Source organism: Diadema setosum, chromosome 10 (genome assembly GCF_964275005.1).
Source record: "Diadema setosum chromosome 10, eeDiaSeto1, whole genome shotgun sequence".
NCBI lineage: Eukaryota > Metazoa > Echinodermata > Echinoidea > Diadematoida > Diadematidae > Diadema > Diadema setosum.
Window position 1 is genome coordinate 8,263,240 of NC_092694.1, and position 15,638 is coordinate 8,278,877.

The 15,638-nt window shown below is 41.0% G+C and overlaps 1 protein-coding gene across 1 annotated transcript; it reads left to right on the plus strand.

Moving 5' to 3' along the window:
- The first annotated feature begins 6,252 nt into the window (after nt 1-6,252).
- Nucleotides 6,253-15,299, plus strand: LOC140234182 (uridylate-specific endoribonuclease D-like). Its single transcript, XM_072314251.1, has 7 exons — nt 6,253-6,369; nt 7,995-8,123; nt 8,624-8,746; nt 9,580-9,721; nt 12,472-12,668; nt 13,338-13,558; nt 14,095-15,299. Exons 1-7 carry the CDS (start codon nt 6,297-6,299, stop codon nt 14,326-14,328), a joined length of 1,119 nt encoding a protein of 372 aa, XP_072170352.1. The 5' UTR covers nt 6,253-6,296; the 3' UTR covers nt 14,329-15,299.
- Nucleotides 15,300-15,638: the final 339 nt, after the last annotated feature.

A 15,638-nucleotide genomic window follows, 5' to 3' on the forward strand; every position in this document is an offset into this window, starting at 1 on the left:
ATAGTGTAAATTGACAATACTGGTATCCTTTCTGATAATGCTGAATTGAAATTAATTTTGCTGGAAATGGAGGAGACATACTGAAATGGCAAGGTTGCATTTTGCAGTTTCCTCGTGGACAGTATACCACTAATTACTGAACTGAACTAATAAAAACATGGAGACAAATTGCCTAATAAGGGAAAAAGTAACACTCGCACGCAAATACATGCCTACAAACAAACAAACCATTGACACGAGGAAGTTTTCTTGTAAAAAGAAGAGAAAGAGAGAGAGAGAGAGAAATGAGGAATTAGCATGGAAAGAGCAATAGAAAGAAACTGAGCACACGGAACGGAGAGAAAAAGGAAAGGGGACAAAGGAAAAGATGAGGTGTGTGTGTGTGTGTATGTGTGTGTGTGTGTCTGTTGTATATGTTTTCACATGTCCCTGTGTACGCAGAAAGTCTGAAATTGTTTGATGATGGATTATATTGAACTATATAATTGGAGAGCGAAGAATAAGTGTCATTAAAGATTTTTATATCATTACCACAATCACATAAGAATTCTTGGTGTTATTTTTATAAATACTTTTTATCATAAAATCGGATAGATGATTCATACAAATAAGAATTTTTGTGGTTTTATGTGTACTTCAGTGTGTGTTGGAGGAAGTGTTTTGCGTTATTCGCAAGAATATGGCGGGGTCTACGTTATTGATACACTTCTGTTCTATTCATTAGATTGTCTGATCATACATGGAAGAAAAGAACATTCACGAGACCTTACGTATAGGCCCCTCCTAACAGCATGATTGACAACAGGACAAAAGCGAACAACGCTAAATCATTACAATTTTACACACAGACAAATTCCTGACCAGGTAATGGTTAGTTGAAAAAGAAAGAATTAATGTTATGAGTACAACAGCGAAAATGTGATCAAAATCGGAAGAAAAGCTGGAAAGTAATGGAATATGTGAAATTGTGACTTTTGCAGAACAGTTCTCGAAAAGTTGATGTAATTATGCAAATAAATGAGCAAGCGATGTATGGATGTCACCTCACAATTTCCATCGGTCGAGTTTCAAAAGCAAACGAAAATGTATTTTCCTGCTTTAAAAAATAACAATACCTGTACATCATTTTAGAACTTGCTGAAAAGCCTCAGCGTAATGATCGGTTGAATATGTTCTGATTTTAGACTGGGTCATAACTGCGCAAAGGAAAAAAAAACACCCTCACAAGTAATTTTAGTGACTAATCTCAACGACATTTCTGTGTGCATTTTCATGTCAAATATTTCCTGCTTGGGGTTCAACGTCTGAAATTCTTTCTCATGTGACAAATTGTAAAATACTGTCGTGACTGTAGGCACAACGCGTACTTTAGCTCCTTTTTAATTCTTCTATTCACAGCTGATCTATTGCTTCTGATCTAAGAGATAAAAGAGACTAAATCACGCTTGCTCTGCAATGGTCAAAGGACCTGGTGCCACTGAAAGGTCACTCTGTTTCAGCCTAGGCACCACTCTCCTTCATGTCGCCACTTTCCTTTTGGTGTTTCTTTCCCTAATAATGGCACCACTCCTAAGTATTCCACCGCTCCCCCTCATGGCGCCACTTTTTACGGAACGGCACGCCCTAATACACTACATCTTCCACAAACGATACCACTCCCATTTACCGTCCCATACCTCCAATGGCCCAACTCTCGATATGGCTCAACTCTTTTCACGACTTCTCTTCACTGACTGATACCACTTCTATGTGCTTCCCCGCTCCGGGGACCCCTGATGGCGCCACTTTTTACGGGGTGACACACCCTTTCGCAGCACCTTTCCATTAAACGACACCACTCCCGTTTACTGTCGCACTATACCCCTATTTACTAGCGCCACTCTCTACAATGGCGCCAACCATTTTCCCGACGCTTCTTACCTTAATGGCACCACTTCTATAACGTGCTCCCCCGCTCCTCCTGATGGCGCCACTTCTTAACGGGGCGACACACCCTTTTACGACACCTCTTCTATTAAACGACACCACTCCCATTTACCGTCCACCATCCCTCTTGACGCCACTCTCTACATTTCGTCAACCCTTTTCACGACGCTTCTTCCGTAAATCAAACCACTCGTATCATGTGCTTCCCCGCTTCCCTGATGGCGCCACCTTTTTTTTTTTTTTCTTTTTTTTTACGGGGTGACACACCCTTTTACGGCACCTCTTCCGTTAAACGACACCACTCCCATTTACCGTCACACTACCCCTTACTTCTGGTGCCACTCTCTACATGGCGGTAACCATTTTCACGACTCCTCTTCCCTTTCGGCACCACTCTTATTTACTGCCCCACTTTCCCGAATTGCACCCCTATCTACTCGGTCTGAGATTCCTCTTGCACAGAGCTCTCCCTCCCTCTGCACCTCTCTCCCGTTCATTTTTCATCGTCCTCCCTTCGTCCAAGCCGAGATTTCGAAAGCAGACAATGGTGCTGTGACGAGAAAGTTGCTGAAGTCGAAGTTCAGCCAATGCTCAGGTCGTGCGCATCATATGAGATGCTTGTGGTAATAGATTAGGGACCACTATCTCTGATGCCAACTGGAGGCAGGCACCGATAATGTCAATACAGAAATGCATTATGTAAATATAGCGGCCGCCATCTGTCTTGTGTGAATTCTTCAGAACGCTGCATCACAGCCTATTGTAAAGACTTTGCCGTTTTGGTTAATATTCCCCACCAAGACTAGGGGCGTCGGAAGGAGAGAAGACACTTACGTAATAGACATTTTGATAGATGAGACGTTTTCACATTGGGGGCAAGTCACGTTATACAGCCCACCAGTCATACAGCCAATGAGTCATAATACAGCCCACGAGTCGAAGATTGTAGTCCCTGAGTGATATACATGCAGCCCACGTGCCAAACACAGCCCACGAGTCATACAGCCCATGAGTCATATGCAGCCCACGAGTCGAATATTGTAGCCCCTGAGTGATATACATGCAGCCGACGTGCCCTACAGCCCACGAGTCATACAGCCCACGAGTTATACAGCCCACGAGTCATACAGCCCATTAGTTCGACACTAAGCTAACAAGGCCCGCACGAGACCGACGCATTAAGCCCCTTGTTGTACCTGTCGAACTCGTGGGCTGTTTTTATCCAAGTGGCGAACTCATGGGCTTTATTTGCATCGTGTCGAATTCATGGGCTGTATAACTTGTGGGCTGTATGACTCATGGACCTTGTTTCAATATCGATCTCGTGTGCTGTATGACTCATGGGTGTCGGTCTCGTGGGATGACCCCTTCACTGATTATTATAACATTGAGCTATTACTGCATCCGATATTACCAGTTACGATTATCTAAAGTTATTGTAAATCAAAAACTTTCTATCACGTGTATTATGAAAGTTGAAAATAGGTAGGCCCTACCTGCGTGCAGTAAGTAGGCCTACCTCGCAATATAATGTACAGTTTTGAGACAACATCCTAATTCGGACCGGTCAATCGACGCAAAGCTGCTAGATTAGGTATACCATACAGAACTGTAAACATGAACTGTGCGTAACATGCATTGTAATCTATTTATCAACTCATGGTTTAGCGAGGTGAGGTAGATCCTAGACCGGAAGGCCAAATGGCCGAGACCATTCCTTTGCGTGTCATCCCCTTTCTATGTTTGTTTTCCAACCTCGAATGATAACGACCTAATCTTGATTAAGCCACGAGCCAGACAAAACGCTCTGTCCGCCGTATGGTAGCTAAATCATGATATTATATTTTCCGATGCTTCTACGATCTGAAGAAGGACGGAAAATTCTACAAGGTACAATGTCAAAACCCTACACCTGCCCTGGTAATGCGTGTCTACAATAGGGCCTAATCAAAGAAAAAAAAAAATCAAAACTAAACAGTTCGACCAAAGCTCCAAGACATCTGCAAGTAATTGTCTTTACTAAGGCAATCTTTGAAGGCTAGAAGAGATGGTCAGTGTTGAGTAGGAACGTTTCTTATTGATTGCCTTGCACTGCGTTCCAAAGAATGACAGAAATTGTGAAGTAGCAATCTATTTTCTAGCCATTCCCTTCTACCAACTCTGCCGAAATGACCTGAGGCGTTTTTCTGGTGTGTCCGGTGTAACATCCCAGTACTTTCTCACTTGTCATTAGTGGGTGCGAAAATTGGAGGTTAAAGCCAAGTGTCCTAGATTGCTGTCAATCACATCCTTCACCCCTATCCACTTTAGTTATGTTTGTCTTATGATATGAATGACAGATTACTGGTAGTTGAAGGATTATATCACTTCACCAAATAAGAACAGGTGGTGAGATCTCCGGCATGCCTGTCCCATGCCTCTTCCACGAGCTCCCCCAACCCGAGATGGCTGGTAGGATATTAAAGATAAGCTCGAGTTGGAATCATTATTATACCATAATCCTAAACACCAGAGACAGAGACTGTACATGCTGTTGAGGAGCACAATTCGGCGAATTCTGTTCCAGACATATTCCTGCTTCTAGTGTTCAAGTTCTGTTCGGTCCCATCCACGAGACAGCGAGATGGATAGCAAAATTGCCCTTCTTTTGGTGCTATGCGCAATAGCAAGGCAGTCATACTTCACTAGTAAGTTTTACAATTGTGAAGATGTTTCTAGATTTATTATCGTTATATACCTCATATTCATCTCTTTTAAGGTCATTGGCATTAAAAAAAAAAAAGATAATGCTCATCACAGTTGTCGGGTTGGACAGTGCATATACATATCATATTACATGAATTACTTCTAGAAATCTATCCTTCTCTCTCTTAGATGTAAGTTTTGGTTCAGTCTTTCATTCAAAAATGGCCTTGTGCTATCTATTTCCCATCCTTGTATTTACTCTTGATATTATTTTATCTATTGATATGTACTGGTTTCACTGTTGTTAGCTTGAAACATAATATGTTAATTTCAGTTCAATTAATTTTGATTAAATATTTGCTGCGTTTAAACTTGCCAGCTTATTGTTCAAAGCACTTAAACCTATAACGTGGTGTACTTTGTTTCACAGTACCACTGCGTGATTCTACTAGTATACTTTGCTGAAATTAAATACAATAAAATTAAACTCAAACAAACAGATTGGGTGTGTGGGTGTGTGCATGTGTGTGTGTGAGCGCAGAATAAAAAGTAGCAATGGTCTGAAGAATTATTCAAATCAGATGAGGAGATGAGGCCAATTCCTACTTGGAAGAAAAACAAAAACTTTAAACTTTGGATTTCTTTTATTCTATTAAGCAATCGAAAATGCTTTCTGTAAGGAAAATGTGCTTCATTTTCTGTTGTGGTGAAGTCTTTTGTCCGATTTTGTATTTTGTTTTTGTTGCTATGGATGGGCAAAATGCCGTAATCACTTTATTTTTAATCTACACGTGTGAAGTACAGTATCCAACACTGCACTAAGAAGAGGTAAAATATGTTAAAGAGGAAATCCAGCCAAAAATAAATGAATTCTAAAAGAAGGGAAGAAAATTCCCGACATCACGTTTCAAAAATGACACAAAAAAAGAAATTAGGAAGATATGACATTCTGAAATTTCACATTGTTTCAGAAAACATTTCTCGACCAGTCCCTATGAATATTCAAATGAGTGAGGTGATTATGTCATGCCCTTACAATGTTTCATGTATCTTACATTATTTTTAGCTTGTACAGTTAAAAGCACATTCCCATATCAAAATGTATCAGAAACATTTGCTCCTTTTTAGTTTGGGTGCTTTTAAGGCAGGTTTGATATTCATACAGCTGATATGTGAGATTTTTTTCATTTCTGTATATAAAAATAATGTATAAGAAATAGAGTCTGAAATCCTCAAGATGCTGATTCGAATATTTATAACGATTGATCAAATATAAGTGCCCCCCCCCAAAAAAAAAAAATAGAGAAATTTCATAATTTCATAACTTCCTTAATTCTGATCCGATTTCGATAATTTTTTTCACTGTTCTTTATAGCGATTTCTTTTACTTTCTTATGAAATTGATAAAACTCTGGAGTGGATTCCTTCTTTAATGGCTCATGCCACACCAACTATTCCCATCTGAGGTTACAATCATATTTAGATATGGATTAATGCAGGGTTAATCAAACAACTTTTAATAAAGAGCTGCTGCGGTTGATCTCTTGTTGTAATTTCTATATCTGTTAAGCGCCATCAAGATATTGAGTAAATCACAAAGTTGTACTTCTTGTCATATTTAAACGTCAATTTTAGGCGCATCGGGATCGTGTTCCGGTCGATGCTTTGCTAGCCATGACTCCTCTATGGACTGCCAGTGCAACACAGCATGTGAGAACTACGGAGACTGTTGCAGCGACTACTACTCACTTTGTCTCGGTGAGTATAAAGCTATTTTTCGGCAACTTTACACAATCACCTTTTTTTCAATCCAGGTATAGTCATTTTGATTTATTCTTATTATCGTCAAATTGTAATTTTCATTATCATCATTACATCATTATCATTGTCATGATACCTATTGACTGTTTGATAGAGTTAGTTTCATTTATTACAATTTCGTTTTCATTAAAATTGTATTGTCATGTGATGTAGTTTTTGTCGCTATCACGTTTCTTCGGTGTAGTGCAGTGCTATCGCTCTTTCAGTGTTGTTGTCATTAAAAAGTAATAATTCTTGGCAAATGTATTCCTCTTTGTCAAGAACCCGTCCAAATGTCAGAAAAGTCCGACAGAATGACAAGTGAATGTCACGTTACTGTTGGTCTTACCTCCTCCTGTTCAAAAGTCGTACTTCAAACAAGTCTTTCTACGAATATAGCATAGTTCTGTACCATGACGCCATGTAATGTTGTCATGATGTCAGATGATATCAGCCAGTTCGGGGTTCTATTGTCTCCTGACTCGAAATGTTCTTGGCATTCGGAAAAATGCAGTACAGCGAGACGGCAGCCGTACTCGACAGAACCTGATGCAGCTTGTTTCGATCATTTAAAGAGAAAATATTATAGTTCTGGTAAGGGTTTGAGAACCCGTCTTGCACCATTTCATATTTCCTTGCAATAATCGAAAGAGTCTACTAAGAAACTTACCTGGCTGACGCGATTTGCCAGGATGACGAGTTGTTTCGGAATATTTTGAGAAAAAAAAATAACAGACAATTTACAGGCAGTTTATGATTTCCATATTTTATGCATAGGCGCACGTTCATTTTGTAGGCGCGTCAAAGAGGTTCTTTGATGCACGGGTTGTATCAACTCGGCCCATAACTGCGATCAGCGCCAGAACGCGAACATTAGCGCTCCCATGTACAACACTGTACAATCCAGGGGGACAACTCATCCCCGCCGTCAAAGCGAGGCCGAGTTGTCTTCGAGTCCGAGTTAGCCTGACCCCGATTGAGTAAGTTCTGAGATGCGAACATTTTTGGTTAATATTTCGCTTTTTCGTCGTTACCCAACGAATATCTTGTTATTACAGCGTTATTCCACACATATCTTAGGCATTCGTGTACATTTTGGAGCGAAATTTGACAATTATACAAGCGTACCAGTACTATGTTTTACCTTCAAACTTGCGCACTCTACAAAATTCAGCCCCTGTAATTCGTTTCATGATGGGCTTATACATGACCCTCCTGTTCCTGCGACAACTGCCGATGTGGCGAGAACTATATAGGACCGTAGCCATAGTACGTACCATTGCAACGACTTGCAGACTTGTGCCAGACTTAGGGCAACTGCTGTGAAGACTATAATATGATGATAACTGCTTTGGTTTCGTTTCCCGACAATAAGTAGTTTCCTGCAGTAGAGGAGCATTAGGTATTATGTTCAAATTCAAATTCAAATTCAAAGGTTTTATTTTCACTTCTTTCAACAGAATGTACAAAAAAATATAGATTCGACATGCGTTTGAGAATGTTCCTCAATTATGTATGGTATCCATACCTGTTTTTATAGCATACATGACATATTTAAATACTATTCCATTTTACTTTGGCAGGATCCTCCTATTCCTGTGCCAATGGCCGATGCGGTGAGAACTACGACAGCAGCAACCCGTGCCACTGCAACGACTTGTGCAAGAATTACGGCAACTGTTGCGGAGATTATGATGATTACTGCTCATCAGGTAACGTTCCCTGAGAATAATGAAACTTACCGGCAGATGAAGAATAATTCTATTATGCAGGGGCGGATCCAGGAATTTCGTAAAGGGAGGGGGGGGCGCAAACAATATTTCTGGTGCTACTTCCGGGTTTCATCTCATTTTTTTTCTTTTGTTTTGACAACAAATAAAAAGGGGGCGCGCCCGGTGCGCCCCCCTCCCTCCCCCTGGATCCGCCACTGTTGTATGATGTGTATAAATGTATTGGTAATGCAATTCCAATTTCGTCAGGTTCCTCCAACTCCTGCAACGGCCGTTGTGGTGAGGTCTACGACAGTACCGATTCGTGTCACTGCGATGACTTGTGCAAGGACAACGACGACTGTTGCCCGGACTATGATGATCATTGCTCAGGTAACGTTTCCTGAGACTGACTGGCGGTAGATGGAAAAAAAAAAAAATCTGTCTGCTGCATGATATATAATTTCATAAATTGCATGTGCGATTACAATTTTCTTCTTCAGGTTCCTCTGACTCCTGCAGCGGCCGATGTGGCGAGGATTACGACAGTACCAACCAGTGTCACTGCAACGACCAATGCAAGAACTACGGCAACTGTTGCACGGACTACGATGATCATTGTTCAGGTAAAGTTTCCTGAGACTCAGCAGTTACTGGCTGTAGATGTAAAATATGTCTGCTGCGTGATAAATTAAGCTTACTGTTTCATATATTATACAAATAATTAGTGTTTATGAGTGTTGTGGTTCTGCATATTACAAGAGCATGCAAGTTTAGCCGTTCGGAGTTGAATAGAACGGTTATAAATTATATAGGCAAACTATTCCTATGGCATGGAATGTTTAAAAAAAAGTATACGTAGCTAGGTATTTGACACTTGACAAGTGTCTTATACGATTTAATTTTTCTTCGTCAGGGTTTTTCGATTCCTACTCAAACGGTCGATGCAGGACAAACTACAGTAGAAGGAATTTTGCCAATCCCGCAAAGATTGTATCATGATGTTGATAGAACACTGTTCATGTAGAGGACCCATTTGTGGCCTTTCGTAGTAAATAAAGGAAAGGGTTTGGTCAGTCTTTTATCATTTTTTTCTTCTTGGTGATTATTCGTTGTTATCGTTGTTGTTTTTAGACGTAATGCAAATGTAGTGTATCGCAAATCCAAGATACAATAACACTACTAGTATAGGAAAATAGAATGAAAATATAAGGTATACATTGCATAATTATACATTAGAAAGATAGAGCGATATGGTACGTATGTCATTGTGCACATGTGTGTGTGTGTGTGTGTTTGCTGACACAAATATGTTTTCTTTAATGGTCAGCCGAACTTCATGCATCTCTCACAATTATCTTCCTCCAATTTTGGCAATAATATTATCAATTATAAAAGAGAAAGCATGCGCATGCTCTCTGCCACCCATTCACTTACGGATTTCATTTGTCCCCATCAGCCCCTGGAGGGGGTGACCTGACTACGCTGGTCCAGGCCCTGTGGGACGCTGACGTGAATCGACTGGAAGACCCAGACCTGATCGTCAGCACGCAGGAAAAGCTTACCGACTACTCGGACCGAATTGATCATTCTCCGGCAAAGTAATTTCAAGGACAGTTTATCGAAATGCCCTACTGGAAAGAACACAGTGTCCCATAGTGTGTTTACAGTGTGTTCACAGTGTGTTCATAGCCGACTATGTGAAAACACTCGAATTTAACAGTGTGAAGATGATGATTTCACACTGTGATGTAGTTTTTCACAGAGTGTTCACGTAGTAATGCTTTGTTTCATACTCGCTGTGTTCACACTGTTAAAACGCTCGAATTTAACAGTGTGAAGAGACTTCACACGATCTTCACAATATGTTCACGCTGTGTTTCTTACACTGTGGGACACTGTGTTCTTTCCACCAGGGTTATGTGCTGATTTCTGAGGTAGGAATATCCATGATGACTTGAAGTCATAAACATTGTGGTTACTGATATCCATTTAGTTTTCTGGTGTTTAACTATTTATCTATCTCTCTTTCTATCTATTTGTTTATTTACTTATCTACTTGCTTACTTACTTACTTACTTACTTACTTACTTACTTACTTACTTAATTACTTACTTGGCTTGTACGGTCACAGCCCCCAAAATCAGCCTGCTCGGTGACCGGGCGGCGAGTTTTTAGCCCATTTCGGCCGGGCACCGACGGGGCACCACTGATATTCAGGACATCGCTCGGTCGCTGATGAAGATTTACCGCGGAGTTATTCGGCTGCGACACCCAGTTTTCACTCGCCGCCGGAAATACACTGCATGTCTGAGGGGCAACCGCCCCGGCACAGGCCTAATCAAGAGGACGCTGTCGAGTGATTTAGGGAACAACCAGGGCTATCTGGTAGAGGCAGGGGGAGGGACAGATGCAAGGAAACCCCTACCACCTTAATTCTCCCCCTGAAAGAAGAAACAAGTTGCTGCGGCTTCTACCTGGTAATCTCAGAGGTAGCCCATGTAGAAAGCGACACCGCTGGCAACATCGCGGAAAGGAAAGACAGGAACAGCAACTTTAGCGCGGATAGAGCTAGATGAAAACCTTTTATGATGAAACCTTTTTTTTATGAAAAAGTTTATGTTATGTTGACACAGTTTAATATGGCTTTGTTCTTTTTTTATTCATCTGTGTCTTTTGAATGAAGACATGATGAATCAAAAGATATGTGGAAAATGAAAATAGGAAATACAAAGCATAAATGCAGGGTAGCAAGAAAAGATATTTTGGAACATTCTTATCTAGGAGTGATTACATTTTTTTTTTCATCTTAGTTTCTCCTTCCTTTCTATTTGATTTCCTATTTTCTATCTGTTACTTATCTTCGGTTCCATAACTGTAGTTGATAGTTCGTAATTTAACGTTTAAATCTTTAACTTTCAGTTTTATCTTTATTATGAATCAAACTTTGTTTTGAGTAGAATAAAGTAGAACGAAAGTTATTTATTGATTCGTATACAGTCTTTCATGTACTCATGTGTTCACAAAAGTGCTGGCATGTGAACCTCGCTGTCGTAGTCGTTGAGGTAGAATCAGGGGCATCGTAGACCTCGTTGCCCTCCAGATGCAGAGTAAAAGCGTTGTTGTTGATGGCCAAAGGGCCGTAGTCACATACATACCCACGTAGCTCGTGAGAAATTTCCCACTGTCTAGTTGCCGATGGGTCATCACTCGGTGGCTGCTCGGACTCTGCGCGAAGAAGAACCCCCTATTTCGTCAAGTTTTGACGTAAAATCGACCGGCGATCGACGGGAAATCGAAAGGGCATCGCTCGGGCATTCGACAGGTCTTTACAGCCCTCTGGACTTCTCCAAAAATCGTTGGGGGATGCCTACATTCCGAGCAGGCTATAGATCGGCCGTAGCCTCACTGAGGTTAAGGTTACTTACTCAGAGCGGCGACCGACCAGTTTGCAACCTGCTCGGTCGCCGCTGAAATTTTGGCACCGCCCAGCGATGCCCGAGCGATGCACTGTCGATTTCCCGTCCGTCACCGGTCGATTTTAGGTAAAAATTTTGCGAAATATGTGGATCTTCTCCCCGCACACTTCTACCAGTCATCGAGTGATACCCGACCGGCAAATGAACGATGTTCCACTGGCCACCGGCCGATTTTTACGAAATCGCTGTTGGAGCTTTCTTGCCTCTATCCTTCCCCCTGCCTCTTCCAGATTGCGCTGGTTCCTTTTCCCCATCTGGTCCTTTGGTTTTCTTCAGTGCTCTTATCATTTTCGGTTTTACTATTCTTGTAGCCTAAATCGCTCGCCAGCGACCGCTCGATTTGGTCGGTGCCCGGGCGGTTGCTGCTTGGACACTGATATTTTGGGCAGCGAGTTAAGACTTCAGCGTCGACCTACCGATGCATTAAAAATCAGTGGCGACCGGTTGGTCACTTGTTGGTCACCGGTAGGTGCCCGACCGAAAGTGGCTAAAAACTCGCCGACCGGTCGCCGAGCAAGCTGAGTTTGGAGGTTGTGACCATATAGCCTTGAACTTACCTAGTCATATATCACTATCATATATCACTAGTCATATATAATAATAATAATAATAATAATAATATAAAATATGTATTTAGCGCTTAATACAACATGTTTCTAAGCGCTTTACAATGCTAAACAACCAAACATACAAATCAGCTTAGAATAACAAATAATTTACTACAAATGCATACAGGGCCTACATAATCATTAATTCTGCTCTAAAAATAAATGAGTCTTAAGTTTCTTTTTGAAGATGTCAACGGAGGTGGATATATCACTACCTTGTAAAACAAACATACAAACAAAAACGGTTCAATCTCTCCCATTCAGCCTTTTCACTTATGTGAACGAGGCAAAGCTGACCGGCACATGGCCGTCATTCATGGCACTCTTGGACAACTACAACCGGTTCACCGGCACCCAAGACACCACCACATACAACGAAAACCAAGAAATTGAGAACTTCCTGGACGATATCTTCAGCACCGAAGTTATGAGCTTGACAACCCAGTATATGATCGACAACGGTAATCAGGGTTTTCGTAACTTTTTTTTTTTATTCTCCCCGAACATCACCTTTGATACCCCATCATTGCCCATATCATAAAGATACTAGGACCCTCTTTCAGGGACCAATGATCTCAGCTTGTTCTGCCGTCACTCTCATCTAATGTTACAATTTCCGACGTGAAGACGACGATCTTGCTAATGCGACAGGCGCAACTCCGCCATAAATGGGCTGTAAAACTTCTTGAGGTCAATGTTCTAACAGCGGTCAGAAAACCGACGAAAAACAAGATTTTCAAATCCGTCTCAAGTCAAATCAAGTGGAATCAAAACAAACCTCATTATGGACAAAATGACTCGATTAGAATGACAGAGTAGGTTAAGGCCCTCTAACTGTACTAGACTTCTTGTATTGATTCCATAAAAGCGTAGTTATTCAGTAATTGTCGTAAGTACGCTACACTGAATTTACTCGTCATGGCAACAAGGTAACCGCAACCAATCAGCTGTGAGGACGCGGATTGTTGCTGTTGTAACTACCAACAGCGGGTAGTAAAAGATGCAGAGCGCTTAATGAATTATCAGTGTACTTTCTTTATCTTTCATAGTGTTAGACCAGTCTTTAGAGCTGATGCTCAATCCATGTAAAGGAGATCGAAAGTTAAGCTTCATGTTTCGGCTTTATTCAGGACATTTTGCATCGGCGTCGGAGTTCCGGGACTATGTGAAGAGTATCTGGTTTGACCTCTACACAAGGTCCGGTGGAACCATCGACTCGTCCGGCTTCGAGCACACTTTCGTCGGAGAGGTCAAGAACGGAAAGGTCAGCGGCTACCACAACTGGCTGGCCTTCTACTTGGACGAGCAGGAATCAACGGTCAACTACTATGGCTACACCAGTGACAACGAGGTGAGAGGCTGAGAGATTATATGCAGCTCTATAGGCTGTCTTGTCGACATTGTGGGAGCAATGGGGTATAGTGGATGGGGCTCTGGGACTATCAAACACAAGGTCCTGGATTCGAATCCAACCTGATGGGTTCATCCTTATTTTGTTGGACAAGACATTTTACCAACAACGTTCAATCGCCATGATTTATTTAGTTTTGGTCTTTGTGGCTATTTATTGTAGTTATTGTTCTTGTGGTATTGATCATTCTGTTTTATGAGAAAAAAAAAGTATGCACATAGGCTACATTTGTATTAATTGCACTGTCTAACTTTCTCTGATGTGCACAACACCGGTTCATTTGAAGTAGGCGGTGTGCAGTAGAAAATACAGTAAATAGAAGTCGGTTACATCATGGCTCTTATTAGCTTCATGGTAATATCAAGTGCGTATATAAGGATCTTCAGAGTTTGGTAACCTGGGTGCCTATATCATGTATCATTCCTTTCTTTATCTGTTTGTTTATGTATGTGTGTATGTGTGTGTGCGTCTTTTAGCCGAATCAAATCCTGATGCAGTTCCGACTGGATGAGGGCAATGCGTCGTACTACAAGGAGCTCGCTTCCATCATCTACGGCGCAAGTCCTGAGTTCGAGCTGGCTGTCTTCACCGCCTGCTTCGTGGAAAACTCCAACGCCATCAGCACTTTCACCCTCAATGGCTACACCCAGCGGGTGCAGACTTGGGACTACGAAAGCTTTTACATTGGCTCCGCCTACTTCGCCGTGTAACGGAGGAGCAGCTGCGCTGCCTGCCCAGATAAATACTAGCCGAAATGATCTCGATGACTTAATCTTGGCTTTGTCCTCGTTATGACTCGAGGGGATTATGATAATTAGTGTCAAAAATTTGAAGGGAAGCGATGGTTGCCAATCTTAGGAGCTCTATTCTCATTCTTGTTTCATGCGGACGGTCCTAATTGTGACGTCAACAATTTGATCTCGATCAAACATTGATGAAATAGTGATTACAATTGCACTGATTGAATAATAGTGGTATCGATAATCATCAGAATCATTTACCTACCTTATTTACCTAAAATGGTTTGTTCATAAACGTAAAAAGTCTCATGAATTTGTGATGTAAATACAATTTCTGTGTTCATTATCTTTGTCAATCGATCGCAATTCTCTCCCAACAATTACTATCAAGATTGTAAGGTCCATTATGGTGTTCAAAACAATATAACATGTCAGAAAATTATTTTAGTGGTACTATCCACGCACATAATTATCTTTGAAAAGTTTACACCCGAACCCGACGTAGTATGTCCCCTAATATCACTTGATTTCAATCATCATGAATAATGAAGAAGGTACTTGTAATATTTCGCACTCTTCATGGGCAAGTTGCAATAAACGTTAACCGCTTGAAAATTGCCGGGTTCATTCATGCAGACAGCCATTTTGTTCTTATAATGACCATTTTTGTTCCATCGATTAAAAGAAGTGTCGGTGGAATAAAAAAATCACGTGTCATCTTGCTCCTGTTGTTTACTCAGAGGTGTACGTGGTTACTGTTTTATTCTAAACAATGGGTTGATGTATGATCACTTTGCTTTTAATGATTCCAACATTGCTAATATAGCAAACCAGATTAAGTATGAACAGATGAAGTTGAAAATTCTCCTAGTGGATCAGGGTAAAGTCATCATTCATTGGGCTTCCATGTCGGCTTACCTTTGAAATGAACAATTAAAATGATTCCAACAAACATGATGTTCTCCTTGTGACATTTCTGAGTCCTTTTTCATTCATGCATTCATGCACGCATGCTTTCATTCATTCAATATTCATTTTTTCCCATTTCCAGAAGAAACATGTAAATATTTTACAGAAATTGAATACATAAATTACGTCACAATCACAATATATAATAAAAGAAAAGTATAAGTTTGAGAATGTTTAAAGTATACGGAAATGCTGGAAATGGGGAGGAATGCTAAAAAAACAGTGCTTGTTGGGTGCATCCCCCCCCCCCACACACACACACACACACACCCGCGCATACAACAAACATTATGGTTGAAATACTGTTACAG

Coding starts and splice junctions, on each gene's coding strand:
- LOC140234182 (XM_072314251.1), top strand. CDS start 6,297: ATGGACTGCCAGTGCAACACAGCATGTGAGAACTACGGAGACTGTTGC. Junction 8,124..8,623: donor TGATGATTACTGCTCATCAG/GTAACGTTCCCT, acceptor TTTCTTCTTCAG/GTTCCTCTGACTCCTGCAGC. Junction 12,669..13,337: donor CCAGTATATGATCGACAACG/GTAATCAGGGTT, acceptor GGCTTTATTCAG/GACATTTTGCATCGGCGTCG.